General features: G+C 41.3%; 1 protein-coding gene across 1 annotated transcript in view; it reads right to left on the reverse strand.

The window, feature by feature from the left end:
- Positions 1–687: 687 nt before the first annotated feature.
- The window catches only part of LOC128303896 (sodium/potassium/calcium exchanger Nckx30C), a 73,664-nt gene continuing 59,995 nt past the window's right edge, over positions 688–14,356 (reverse strand). Inside the window, exons 5-7 of the mRNA XM_053040979.1 lie at positions 10,503–10,760; positions 10,274–10,410; positions 688–10,200 (exon numbers count right to left, since the gene is read on the reverse strand). Of these exons, the coding sequence (XP_052896939.1) occupies positions 9,960–10,200; positions 10,274–10,410; positions 10,503–10,760 (636 nt within the window). The 3' untranslated portion in view covers positions 688–9,959. The remainder of the gene's footprint in view (positions 10,201–10,273; positions 10,411–10,502; positions 10,761–14,356) is intronic.

The following is a 14,356-nucleotide window of genomic DNA, read 5'->3' on the forward strand; positions in this document are numbered from 1 at the left end:
CAATGGCCCTTTCCGGTAGCTACGCAAAACGTGATCGCGATTCTAGTTTAGATTTTGTGTTGTGTATTTGTTTAAAAATTTATACATACAGCTCAAATGTTTACCACAACTTGCAATTGGTTTGCTGACCATGCTCGTGCTGTCTCTCTTGTTATGGCAAATTCAAAACTGCGCTAGCTCCGATCGTTATGCATTTTTTGTCTCGGTTCGCATCGTTGAGGTTTAATTGGGATACAAGATGTAATTAAACGTAAGTGTGTAAGCGTAGACAAATGAGAACTACGAAATTTTCACTAATAGAATAAGATCTTAACCTCTTAAGTTTGAAACTATTCGCTGTTGAACATATGCTAATTTTAATGTAACTAATAACTAGCTTCCATTTCTTAACACAAAAATGAAATAAAACAAACAAAACACACCCTTACGCCATCCATCCAAAACTGCCGCTCTAAAGAGGCATTCCGTTACGATTAAATTACTTCAAACCTTATCCATGACACCCAATCTAACCGGCGCCCTTTGTCTATATGCACTTTGTATGTTTTTTTTTTTTTGCTACATGTGTTTGGTTTTATATTGTTTAAAAAATTGAATCGCTACTGTTTCGTTTTTGTTTTATTAACAGCAATAGATTAGTTTGCTGTTCCACCATTTGCCGGGTACTCACTGCTATCATCGTTAGCCTGCTGTGATGCACTATTTATTAACTATCTGTTATACTTTACTTATTGCTTTGTTGTTTTTATTTTTATTTTTTGAAATACGTAACCGAGCATGGCATTGAATGACGTTCAGTTGTTCAACGAGGGCAATAACTAACCGAATTTAAGGGACAATCTCAAACAGCGAAGAACGACTAGCTTTTGACGAGCGCAAGAAATGCAACACAAACGGAGCCTCCGGCGTTTTGAGGATGGGACATTTCGGCAACACTCACACACATCCACACGCACCCACATACACACACACAAACACACACGAATGCGCGCGCGCAAACTCAGGACAACATTTGCGGCTCATTGTGCTACAATATCTACAAATCAGAAGTGATTCAACATCTTAGCTTTACCTGTCAGGCCAATGTTTTTTGTTGCTTTTTTTTTGTTGTTGTTTTTGTCAGGCCCAACCGTTTTCCCCTTCTTGCTGCTTGTTTTTCGCGCAAACTGACGGCAAAAAACGACTAAATTACTACTACCTTCACCTTCCGTCGGCCATATTGGAACCGCCAATGAACAACTTATCTAAAGGTATGGGTTTAGCAGCTTTACTTTTATTTTAATTTTGCATTTTGTATGTGTTGTTGTTGTTGTTGTATGTGTGTGTGTGTGTTTGGTTTTCTTCTTCTTCTTCTTTTTCTTCTTAAATGTGTGTTATGTTTGAAGAACATTGTTCATGGTAAACTTGGAAGTCTAAAAGCGTTTGGTTGTATGTTTTTTTCTCTCTCTCGCTTTCTCTTTTTAGTATGTCTTTATCTCATGTTTGCTGTCGCGCCAGTTTTATGCTGAGCCCTCCCACCCTGGATTTCTGTCTGTTTTGTCTTTGCACAACTGCCCCATAACTTCTTATTCAGGTTCTCTCTCTTAGTAACAATACGCGTGTGTTTTTGGGGTCTGCTGAAGGAGGTCTGGCTAGAGCTCGCCGGAATACTCTATTCGATCTGGTATTGTTTAAAAAAAACCCCAATCGCTAACAGGTTCTGTCACGATCCGGCATCTTCAGCTCGTCATCTAAACCATTTGAAGTTACTGTGAGGTGACAGGTGATCGGCAAGTAGTACATCCACCGATCCCTTCACCTTCACACATACACAACACGTTTTGCTTATCGCAAGCAATAGATCTCCTGTGCAATGATACGTTTAATGGTACACAAAATAAACTGTATATAACAAATAATGTGCAAGTGTGCAACATTTCCCACTTATTTCCCCTATTGAGGCGTTTCGAGTAACGTGAACAGTAAACAGTGTTAGCGGCGCCTTCAACTCATGTACCTCATGTGCTGCCATCTGCAGTTAAATATTGGAGCTCAGCTTCAAATTTCGCTATTCAAGGCTATATTTCCTTTCGTTGCGGTAAATCGAAACTTCACACAACTAAGCGCAACGTTGCACAATCAGTGTGTGGGAGAAGTGAATAACAATCAACACCTATTTATTACAATTCGGGGCGGACATTCTGGCCACTAAATTCACACGCACCCAGCAGGGCGGGTGAAGTTAGGTCCTAGGGGGTCCCCTAACATCGTCCAGAAACAAGAACCAACTTATCACATTGGAAAAATGGTGACGAGGTTTTGCTGTTTTACAATGTTGTTTCGTTCTGCTTTTGTTACGCTTAAAAAACTGCTACAAAAAACCAATACATACAATATTTTTTCCAGTTCCGGGGAGTTGTTGCTTTCGGCCATTGTATTTACCTGTTGTCTAACCTTCCGGGGTCCTTTCTCTGCATCTCTTTTTTAATCTCTCTCCTGTTCCTGTTCTGCCTGGCAGCCATGTTTTTCGCCCTCCATTTCCACTTGTAAACGTCACCAGTTACAGTCAGCGTGTTATTGTTAATATGTTTGCGTTGGTTTACATGTTTTGCTTTACTCACTTTGTGTTTGTTCTATTTAGCTTAGCTTAGTATCCAACACCTTAACGTTAGACTTTAAATGGTAGTGGTTTTTTTCCTCTGTTTTTTTTTTGCACACTTTGTAACGAAATGTCACACCCGAAACAATGCACGAATGTAAACGGCATGGCATAAACAAACTCCAAACTCGCCTCCTGCTTCAATACTTCCCGTGTCGGCGTCAGCACGTTCAACAGGATAACGAACAATACAATTCGGAATAGAATAAATGGCAGCAAACTAGATATACTCCCGGCAATGTTTCAACGCTAACGGCACAAGAAATTCGGGGGGGAAAGTGTCTTCTTAGTGTTGGAAGGGAACAGAGATTTTCCACCTCACCTCCCCACCGAGCTACAGTTTTTTCATTTGCACCTTAGACACAGGAACACAATGTTATTTTCGTTTTTTTTTGTTTGTTTGCTTCGACAGTGCTAAAGCAAACCAGGCTGCTCACTTGTGTAAAACAAAGCAATAGAAACAACACGGTACCGAACCAACACACACACACAAGCACATGGTTTACGGATTCTGCCCCGGTCAGTGCAAACAATTGATAATTGATGAGCTTTCCAACTCTCCATTGTCATTCAATCAGTTAACCAGAGTGTTCCGTGTAATCTGCTCATTGTCCTTCTTTTCCCCCTATTTTGTTTTTTACTCTCGCTTTAGGTTGTGTTGGTTGCTGTGTTTGCTCGTTTGTTTTCCTTCCATGCTCCTTTTGCTTAACCCATAAGGATTAACATTTATCATGTTGCTTACTTGCTACGTGATGTTATATGTTTTGGTTTGTTTGTTGTTTGTTTTTATGTTTGTTTCTATCCCTCCGTTCACATTCGCTCTGTCCTTTAGTTATGCATTCTTTTTTTTTGTTTTTTTTTCTCTGCTTTCATTTGTTTTTAGGTTTACAGAATGGACCCAACCGCACAGGGCATACTGCGGTTGGGCATCCTTCAAGCGTATATCATTTTTTAATAATGTTATGATTTGTTTATTTGTTAATGATTCTTGTGTTTTTCTTCTTCGTTTTCTTCTGTCCTTTTTCCGTTTCATGTTTCGTTTTGCTCTGCATTGTTTAACATTACTTTACTTTGCTTTATACTACACTAACTGCAACGTATATGTGTTTTTTCTGTGTCTGTTTGTGTTGATGTCTGTGTGTGATTGATTTGTTTTTCGTTTTATATATTTACGTTTGGGGAGGGGAGGTTTTTTTTGCACTTTATAGGTAATGAAAAAACGAATAAAAAGCCCAACCAATACGCTTCAGCATACCCTAGTTTCCTTTATCGGCAATGTTTTTAAAAGTACTGCTGCAAAAATGACTTTTTGCTAAAGTTATTCCCTCCATCTACTTAGCTTGCTTGCCTTGCTCTGCTCTTTCAACCCTTCCAACTATGTTTTATTTCTAATGCAAACAAGAGCACACTTGTGTATAGAGTATGAAAAGGGGAGTTTTCTTGTAGAGTAGGCAATGAAATTATGCTATTTTAGGTGTGTGTTTTGTCTGTTTGCTTTACTAGTCTGCCTTTTGTCTGTGTTGTGCGATATATTAATGTATAGTTAACGTTTGCACAATGGTTTGTTTGTTTTTTTTTGCAAATGCGGAAAACTCGTTGGAAAACCTAGAACCACCGAAAAGCAGCGCGGAATTGGGAAACGTTCACGCGCCCGTGAAACGAAAGTATGATACAAATTGACTACGTTTTTTGTTTTGTTTTGCGTATTTTTTTTATTTATATTTATATATGTATATTCCCATCGCCAAAACCCATTCGGGAGGGGCCACCCATCAGGAGCGGAGGGTAAACGTGGGGTGGAGGACTTCCCTATCACGAGTCGTGCCGGGAACGGGGGCGCCGGAACGCTTCAGAGGGGCAATTGTGGCATTTGAAGGGCACAATTTGAGTAATTCCAAGTGTGTCTGCTGCTGTTACTGCAAGCTTCAAAGGTAGAAATTTGCCAGGAAAGTTCACAAGATCGCTTCGAAAACGGTAGTGGAAGTAGTGGAAGATGAGTAGTTGCACAGCAGACATTTAGTACACGAGAGTAGGGCTTTTCGTGGGTAACCGACCCGCGAAAGTAAACGGAGAGAAAGCATTTGTTTCTTCGGGATGCCGTGGGATGGTTTCGTCCAGTGTGCCATCCGCTAGCGTTTCTCCCACGTTATTAGTTTCGTTTTTATTCGACCACTTGGTCACTCCGCACACACGCTCACACACACATGCACACACGCACACGCACAGTAATACAAATTTTAAATTGCAAAAAACCTCCTCCATCGTGTAACACCTTTTTTTTTGTTTTTGCTGTAATTGGACGGGTAAAAATCAACACCCCACCACGCACTTCAGCACAAATGCTTGGAAGTCGATGGCCGGGTGACCGGGTGGCCTCAGTGCAACTGCAAGCCACCAGTTTTGTTTGTTCTTCGTACGTTTGCCTGTGGACGCCAAACCCATGCCTCGTTTCTCCCCCCCACTTCCCCCATTCCTTCCCTTCCCGATCCGCTTTCCATCCTTGCTAACATGTGTTATTTTTGGTTTTTTTTTTCTTACTAAACTACAGTCTACGCTCAGCTTCTTTTATTGGTTGGTAATGGCGAAGGGGATGGATTTTCCACCATCCCCGTCCATTGCCTGGCTTTACCCCACCTTCATTTTTGTTTTGTTTATTTGCGCAATTGTGCAGTTTATTTACATTTGTAACCATATTAATGCCTACTAATAATTAGCAAATTGTGTAACGTGAATAACAATTGTTTTGTTTGTTTTTTGTTGTTGTTGTTTCTTTGTCTTATCTTCCTATATTATGCTGTTTGCTCGTTTTCTGTCAATAGTTTTGTTTTGTTTGTTCTTTTTTTGCTTTTAGCAGACAATTCTGTACTTTCTCTTCCTTTATTCGTTCGCAACGATTCAACTTTTTTGTTCTGTTACTCTTTGCGTTCTTCGTATCTTTGCTTAACTTTGTAGTTTCTTCTAACCAACTCGAACCACTTGCACATTCACAATATTCTTGTTAGTTATGCAAAGCTGGTAGGTTTTGTTTTGTCTCACATGTGTGCATTAGTTTCCTTCATTTGTTTTCTTTTATCAACAGCTTTGCCGCGATAGAACAATCAATGCAAGTAGCGTTTTGAAGAGGGCGTTTAACGTAATTTAACTGCGGGCTGATAAAACGTGAACCATTTTGTTTTTTTTTTGTTGCTGCTGCAAGTTTGTTTAATTCACCCCTAAAACCCTGAACATGAAAGCGCACCAAGGCCATTGCTTCATTTTTTTTTATTCTTCTCTACCGCATTGTGCTCGTATTGAAGACGTGGAATGCTGAAAAACAAAAACGTAACATTAACAACAACAGCATACACGTCTCAACAGATATGTACGATTTCTTTTTTTTTTATTCAATTTGTTTTTCCTTCCTTCTGTAAGATTTAAACTTTAGTATTTATTTTTTCTGCTTTTGCGCCCAAGCCCAACCATATGCAAAACTAATGGCGTTCAGAAGGATGCAGCAAAAGTGTCGCCAATAACGTTCGAAATAGCCTAGCAATTGACCGTAGTTTTTGCCTCGGAACGCAAACCTATTTTCCATAACCGGAACTGGAGTTAGGATAGTAAAATCCGCGGGAAGAAGAATCAAATCAGAACTGCTGAAGCTAGGTTTTTTTTTGCTTATGGCGCCGATTAATGTATGTTATTCTTTTGCTTGCAATTATAATATGCTCTTTGTTCACGTCCATCTAAATTGTTTTATCGGATAACGAAATGTACTCGTAATTCGATGTTGTGATGCTGGCCTGATTTGTCTAAAAACCGGACGTTGATAATTATTGCACTCCAACACGCGTTCCGAACTGCGCTTTATGTGTGGTTCATTCCCTTTTTTTCCACCCTAATCTCCTATTGCACCAGATTTAGCTGCATGAATTTCTTAACAATTTATTTACTACTCTCTTCCTCTCTCTCGTTTTATCTCTCGTACTGCCTCATCCTACCTCTTTTTTTCACCCTCCTGTTTCTGTCTCTCCTTCTGCCTTCGTTAATAATACAAAATAAAACAAGAAAACCTTTCAAAAATTTGTTAACATTTCATTTTATTATCTTTGTTTTTTTCTTTTGTTTTTAAATATTATTTAGTATGTCCTTCGCTGAAAACCGTGGGACCCGCTCGGTCACGGGTGAACGGTTTAGTGGGAGGGGGTGTATTTTTTGGTTTAGTTTTTCCATTTTTTAAATCTATTGGTTTTCGCTGCTGCTCCTCAAAAAAGCTTGACGAAAGAGCGCATGTTGGTAGGATGATGAAGATGGTGGCGACGATGGTTAAGTAGCTGAAAGCTGAAAGCTTCTTTCAAGCTGCTCCGTTCTGTCTCGTTCAGTTTACATTCCATTATTTGATGCTCCATTTGTCTGTCTAAGGGATGGTTTATGTTAAAAACACGTACCACGATGGTAAATGCATTCTCTGCATTAACTGCAAGTGCCCAATCGTTTGAAATTCAGTCGAATGTCGTTGAAAGAGATTTCCCCAAGGGCCACATACTGGGAAAGCGGTTAGTAGCACCTGTCATTCACAAGAGCTGTCATAGTAAATTAGAATCAATCATCACATGTTCGAATGGAATTGAACATTCGATCGGAAAGGATGAATATTTATCAAATATTGTGCTTCACTTCTTAACACATTAAAGCACACGACAAAAAAAAAGAGCTTTAGATACATGTGCTCTTAAATCCACAAACACACAAACACACACACACACACAGTGCAATGCGATCGTTACCCATCCAGGATTACCTTTTTACCACGTTGCAATGTTGATCCTCTGGTTTGGTGATGGTTTCTGTTCGATGATCCGATACCGATAGCTTCTGCCTCTGCTAGCGTCCGATGCATGGAATCCACACGACGATGCTGTTCGGTGAAACTTCACGCTTACAAAACCCTACCCAAAGTCAACCAAGTCGACGCACTTCGAGTGTGTTTTCATGTTTCTCTTCTAAAACTTGTTCTGAAGTTGCTTACATCTGGTTATAAACGTCCTGCTGTCAACGCATACCATTTGGGAACGACATATGTGACAGCTATCACATCATTCTCACACCAAAACATGGTGGCCTATTTCTTAGTAATGCAGGGGGTTGTAAAAATCTACCGAACGATTCAAGACGCGTGGTATATTTAGCGAAGAAATGCAGGGTTGCTTCTATGGGGTAGTACTAGTAAGTAGATAATGGTCGCTAGGATACTATTAAGGGGATGTCAGTAGCGCCGTGCTCAGGATGAGTTCAACAAGTTGTTTTTGTTGGTTTTTTTTTTATCGCTAGGCTGATTATGTTGGTTGATTGTAATTTCTATTGGTTTTAGTATACTCCCGTAGTGTAAGTGTAAATCTAAATCGCATCTAGTTGGTTCGCTCGCGAAAGTATGATTTGCCCGGAGCATTCGGTATGTGGGAGCTTTCCTCAGAAAACAAAGCTAATGCCGTAGAAGGGCAAAGGATTCATTGTGTGTATGTGTGTGTGTGTGTGCGTTTATGGGTGGGTGTATGTAGTGTTTGAATGTATTTGTTTCGCATTTCTAGTTCGCGTCTACGATAGAAAGAGAAAGGGGTGCACGCGTAGGGCTGTGGTACTTAGAATAGTGGTAAATAGTAGTTGTAGTAGTAGTGGTAAATAGTAGTAGGAAGGTAGTAGATTCATAGTCTAAGTGAAATAACAATGCTCTCAATGGCTTTAGGGGAGGGGAAGGACCGTTAAACCCTCAATATTCGTAATATAAATGTTTCGTTCGCTGTCGCGGCCCACGCGATCGATTCTAAAGTGCGATCCCCGTTTTGTGAAGCGATCGTTTCGTCCCGGAATTTCGTGATTTTGTTAAATGTAAGATCCTAGTGTTGAACCAGCATGGATTCATGTTTGCTTGCATTTGTGCATTTAGGATTAAGGTTTTGATGGATTGTATGCATTCGCTTTAGTAGCTCTAGATCGGGTAAGTATGTTTCTTGTTTTTTTTTTTTTTTTAATGGGGCACACTCCTTCCGCAGTGATGAATTCCATGAGTGATGAGCTTTAAGAAATTGATCATTTAAACGTGGATTAAAATCTAGAGATGCTGGCTTGTATCCTTGCTAAACCGTAGAAAGTGACCTACAGAGAATAGAAGAAGTTAGCTCCGTTTGTTTAGTTTTTTGTTTTCTTACTTTTGTGGTAAATACGGTTTGTTGGTTTGTTTGTTTAAAGGTAAATTTCAATTTCGTTTGGTTTGAAATTTTCGCTTTCGTAATCTACCGCTGCCACAACACCACCTGCTGTACCCGTGCGCTGGGGTAGGACACACATTATCTAGTGTTTTTTTTTTGTTTTGTGTTTGTTGGTTATGCATTCCTTTGTTTTGCTTTAGTTTAATTTCATTTGAAATACAGGGATTTATCATTGTTACCCATTAGATTTTTGTTTTTGCGTTTTTGGTTATATTTTAAAATGTTCGTGTGTTCTGTGTGTGGGTGTGTTGTTTGTGTTTCATGTTTCATCATACACGTTGGTTTTTTTGATTCTTATAGATTCAATACTATAGATGCGAATATAGAACAGGAGTTAAAAGTCTTAAATGAAAGATGTTTCGTTTGTTTAATAGATTTGGTTTAGATGTTTTTTTTGTTGTTGTTCGTTTGTGAGTTGACTTTGTTGTTCACTTTTGTTTCGCACTCAATACACTTCGCCACTCATTGGCTCTGCCATTGGGATGCTCTGCTCTCCACACACTACTTAGTGGTCATGCATTAGTTGACTACCTTCGATCTATTCGTTTCAATGCGTTTCTTCGTTTGTTTGATGTTTTGAAAACCCGGTTTACCCAAATGCGGGCTAAGATTAAAATGGTTGTTTTTTTTTGTGTGGTTACTTATTCGCTAAGCCTTTTGTTTGTTTGTTTGTTATGCTGTATCACTGTAGCTTCTACACAATCTCTTACTACACTCCCCGGTTTTGTCACGTCCATCTCATTCCTCACCTTCTAAAGATGCTCACCGTGTCATTGGATGACGTATCTAGCCGGCTTACGTTTCTTAGTGCACTAAGATACTAAAACGCGGTTTTCATGCGCATACAGAGCGGAAGTTGAAGCGATGCGGGCAACCTGTCGGACTACTCCATCACCACGTGTTTTGTGTGTGTCTGTGTGTATGAATGTGTAACGGATTCTGTGTGTAAGTGTGTGTGTGGATCGGATTGTCCCATGCACCACCATCAGCGTATTTATTGTAACGATTGCTTTACGAGCTTGCTTTACTGCATATAGTTGCATGGTTTTTGTTTTTGTTTTGAGGGAGCTTCGAGCACCTTAGAACGGACATATTAGCACGTCGTACTCGAACATAAGCGACACGGCAACGAACGCGAAGTACAGCAAAAACATGGTGAAGCCCAGGCCTTTGTTCATTCGCCAGCGGAAGCAAGCTATCGACATGACGACGAACAGTAACATTAAGAACAGGATCGTGATCGAACACACCATACCGACGGAGTTCACCTCCACCGGCTGGCCGTAGATGATTCCGTACATGAGCCATGGAATTGGAAGGCTGCAAATGGAACGGGGATTAGTACATCCGCTAGGTACGGGGGCCGTGGGACAACGACCCGTCCATCACTTACCCGACCGTTACGTCGAAGATGTTACTACCGACGGAGCTGGACACCGCCATATCGCCGAAGCCTTTGCGTGCCACAATCACAGATGTGATCAGATCAGGAATTGAGGTACCTGCTGCTAAAAATGTCAGTCCCATCACCTGCAATCGGAACATTCAATGATCGTTAGCGGTTGCTAGAACAGCGAAGTCCCCGTTTGGTGCCGTGGCCAGGATACGGGATGCACACTTACCTCGGCCGGTATTTTCGAGGTATCGCCGACAACGGTGGCCCACCACACCATCAGATACGAGTAGGCGGCTATCCACACGATCGATCCGATGAACGTGACGGGGAAGAACTTCTTACCCCTCGGTGTCCTGGTGTCGGGAAGTGTTAGGTACAGAGGAAAGATAATTGGAGCTACTAGTAGGTAGGTTATTCGTTTCCTAGCACCCTTTGGCCACGACATGCTCAGTGCTTCTGGTGGTTCCTCTTCTAATTCGTTACCCTAAAATATTATCAAAACGGTAGAACAAAATGAGAGTGTTAAAATATGTTTCTCTAGTTTTCCTACAAACAAGCATTACAAAATGTTCTTTATTCCAGCTATGATGGGGAAGCATCACGGAAATCTGTGCTACTTGGAGGTTAATCAACATCTTTATTTATTAACCTTCTAACAGTGTTCGAAAAATGGTGGCTTTCAAGCTCACACTTCTATAATCGGAAGAGGATGTGTTAAAGCTCACATTAAAAATACATCGTATCCAGCGAACATAAACACACCAACGATAGATTTTCTGCTCTCTTCTACAAAAAAAAAAACACATCATGCCAGGCGTTACCATCGCAACCCGGGAGGACATTTCTGTGTCACTTTGACAGAAGCACCCTATAAGGACGCGCTGTGGAAGAAAAGAGAAAGGAGATTAACAGGAAGCTCAAAAGCTTCTTCCTCGTTGCCGGACTGGAAGCTTTGCCCTTGAAAAAAGTTCACTCGGGTGACCTTTTTTCTCCCGGTTTCCCGGAATGCGGGCAACCATGGTGGGAGACATGGAGCGGAAGATGTAATTCAGGAGAGCAGCACATGAATGGGAATGTTCAAGAGCCCATGTTTTGTTGGATTGTTTTATTGGAAGAGAGAAAATTAGCTTACGAAATGGGGGTTTTTGTAGAGATCTTCCAAACCGCTATCTTTACCGTTGCTTCCTTGGATAGGTTTTTAATGCATCAGAGAGCTAATTGAGTAAGTCTTACAGTAATGTTTATGGGTTTTGCTCACGTCACGAATGGCTGGCACAAACAACAACTTCCACGGTTGAACGTCTCCATCCCAGGGCAGAAAATGGGTTAATGGATTTATTTCATACCCACGTGATTTTACTACCACCAGCTTTTTTTTCTCTCTTTCGCTCTCTCTCTTTTCCTATTCGTTCATCCTTGAAAATTTCCCAAGGGATGAAAATAGTAGCAACCGAATACCGTGCTTCTTCTGGGCGGCTCTGCGCTTCTTGCTAGTGATTATTATTCAACCGCCAGGGTTCATTTACCTTCTCAGCTCAGTTAACCGACATCAAACAGTGCGTTCGGTTGATACTAAACCGGAATAAGGCTGATCCTTAATGGTTTCCGTTTCATTCACACGTTGTTCACGTGTATAGGCTGATTTCATTCAAGCTTTCACATTGTGCTTACACTCAAAAATAGCAAATTACCATCAATTAGCGACACTCAACGCGCTGGGAACATTCCAGAAGCGTCCACCATCTCTGTCCCTTCACAGTACCGCTGCTGTAAATGAATTCGTCAAGAGCCGCACATCTTTACCGATCGATGGGAACCAGTGAGGTCGAGGTTTCGCCCATTTCTTGTCGACTGGTTTCGCCAAACATTTGCCCATGCTTATCGTGCGCACTATCGCTCGCAAGGACACTTAGCGTGGAGAAGGAGAAAAGGGAAATTTCCTCGTGCGCCCTTTTCGAAAGCGCATTACATTTGTTTCCCAAATCGACCCCTCAGATAGGAGAACAGATCGTGTTTCCGGGGTTTTTTTTTTCGTGAGGTCTATTTACAAGAACTCATGGTCCCGTTCGTCAACCTTCCTTAACGTTTACGATCGGCATTGTTTTTTTTTCTCTCTCTCTCGATAAGGAAAACTGATACGTACGGTTCGGTTATGTTGTGAGGGGTAGACTGTAGCAAATAACAGCGAGCCCTCTTTGTGCTGACGTTTGCTGACTCACGCTTTAAGGTTAGTTAAATTGGGAGGAGCCGAAAAAACGGACCCGAATCAGATAGTACCACAGCCAGCACCGAACAATGAACGGGCAGGATGGAAGTCATCGTAGCGAGTGTGGCTGTAAACGAGTACTATGATGAGAAAATCATATCAATAATCATCCAACATGAAGCTGTATCTAGATACGAAGTGAAAGCGTTCAACTCATCACTTCGTCCCGACTCCGGCAGCTCCACTGGGCCCAGGCGCGCTTTCGAGCTTTATCGAAACGGTCCCGGTACGGTTGTCCCACAGCAAGCAGCCCTAGAATGGAATTTGCATATCTCTCCATTCAAATCTCATCCCAACCCGACGGCAAACGGTTTTGTGCCGTCAGTTTCGTGGACATCCGACACTCGATTAGCCGGGTTTTTGGCGAGTGGATACTCAGCGGCAGTGACTTACCCGCGCGCCAAGCACGTACATACGATGATGGAAATTTCAAAGAAAGCAAGCGGCCAATGCTTTTTTAAATCCCTTATGCTTGAACAAAATGATAACTGAAAAGGATTTGCCTTCGGGCGAAGAGGGTACTGTATCTCCACACAAACAAATGGAACCATACAAACACGTGCAAAACAGAGGGCAACTCGCCATATCTCTTGCCGTCCAAGAAGGAAAGCTCATACCGCAATGTGTTTGCGTTGGACAAATGATTCGGCCAAACGGTACCATTCGGGGGGTTTTTTGAAAGTATTTGCAAAAGCAAGACAGCACCGAGCTGTGTGGCAAAACCGAACTGCTGGTCTGGTTGGACAGCTTTGCGGCAGGTTGGCCGATTGCCAAAGTGAACAATGTGCACCCGGTTGATTCATGCTCTGTTGATGGTTCGAATGGGTAAAGTTGTCTCAAAATCAATTTACGGAAACGATTCGCCGCTGTGGCCAACAGAGGCACTTGAAAGTAAATATCTTATAACGTTCGTCTGTGAGCTGTTGACGGATGAGGTAGACCAATGGTTCTGGTCGTCTCTGCCCGATTGGAATAGTGCAAAAATTCGGTGTCAACAAGAATGATGGCAGGTTCGGGTGTGTGCGATTGGCAAACGTTTGTCGATTATACTTGCATGAGTGGAAAGCAGCAGTCAATAATGCATGAACAGTTTGAAGTGTTACAAGTGCTATCAGATGTGATGGTGGTAGAATTGTTTTCTGCTAAACCATAGCGTATGTGCTTTTAGGGCAAAATAATGCAGAGCATTGTGTTTGGCTCAAAGGCTCATAAAAGTATGCAGTTAATTGAAAAAGAGTGTATCCTTTGTCCTCGAAGACTAAGAAAGTCTCATCTAAGATAATTAGAGCCTAATTACCCTGTACATAATCTACAACCAAGTCCCGCAAGTTTCAAACAATGCCTACTTTTCTTAACATCAGTAAAATCCTGCAAAATATTCCCCTTTGCGCAGATTCCTTATATTAAATACGATGAATTTATTTAATGCTGATTTTGCAACAGCGCCCTCTAACAGAAAAACGCTGTACAATCGGTCTAGTGACTAGTGGTGAAAAGTATTTGACAGAAAACATACGTCATTTTACTCTTAGTATATAATTGTCAATCAATTTATTTATCGTATCGAACGTGCGATTCTGCCTCTTGATGGACATTTACAACCAAATGGAAAGAATATTGCTTACTACGAACAAAGAAACCAAGCACTCGAATACTCGAATGACAAAGACGTTAATTGAAAATGACATTTATATGACAGCAGTATGACGTGTATGGTGTGAGGCAATGTCATTATCATGCACCATAAGTGCATTTTTACCACATTTCTTCGCCTGAATTCTAATTCCATTTTCAATACCGTAGTTGCTTTTGAA

This window comes from Anopheles moucheti, chromosome 3, assembly GCF_943734755.1.
Source record: "Anopheles moucheti chromosome 3, idAnoMoucSN_F20_07, whole genome shotgun sequence".
NCBI classification, from domain to species: Eukaryota; Metazoa; Arthropoda; class Insecta; order Diptera; family Culicidae; genus Anopheles; species Anopheles moucheti.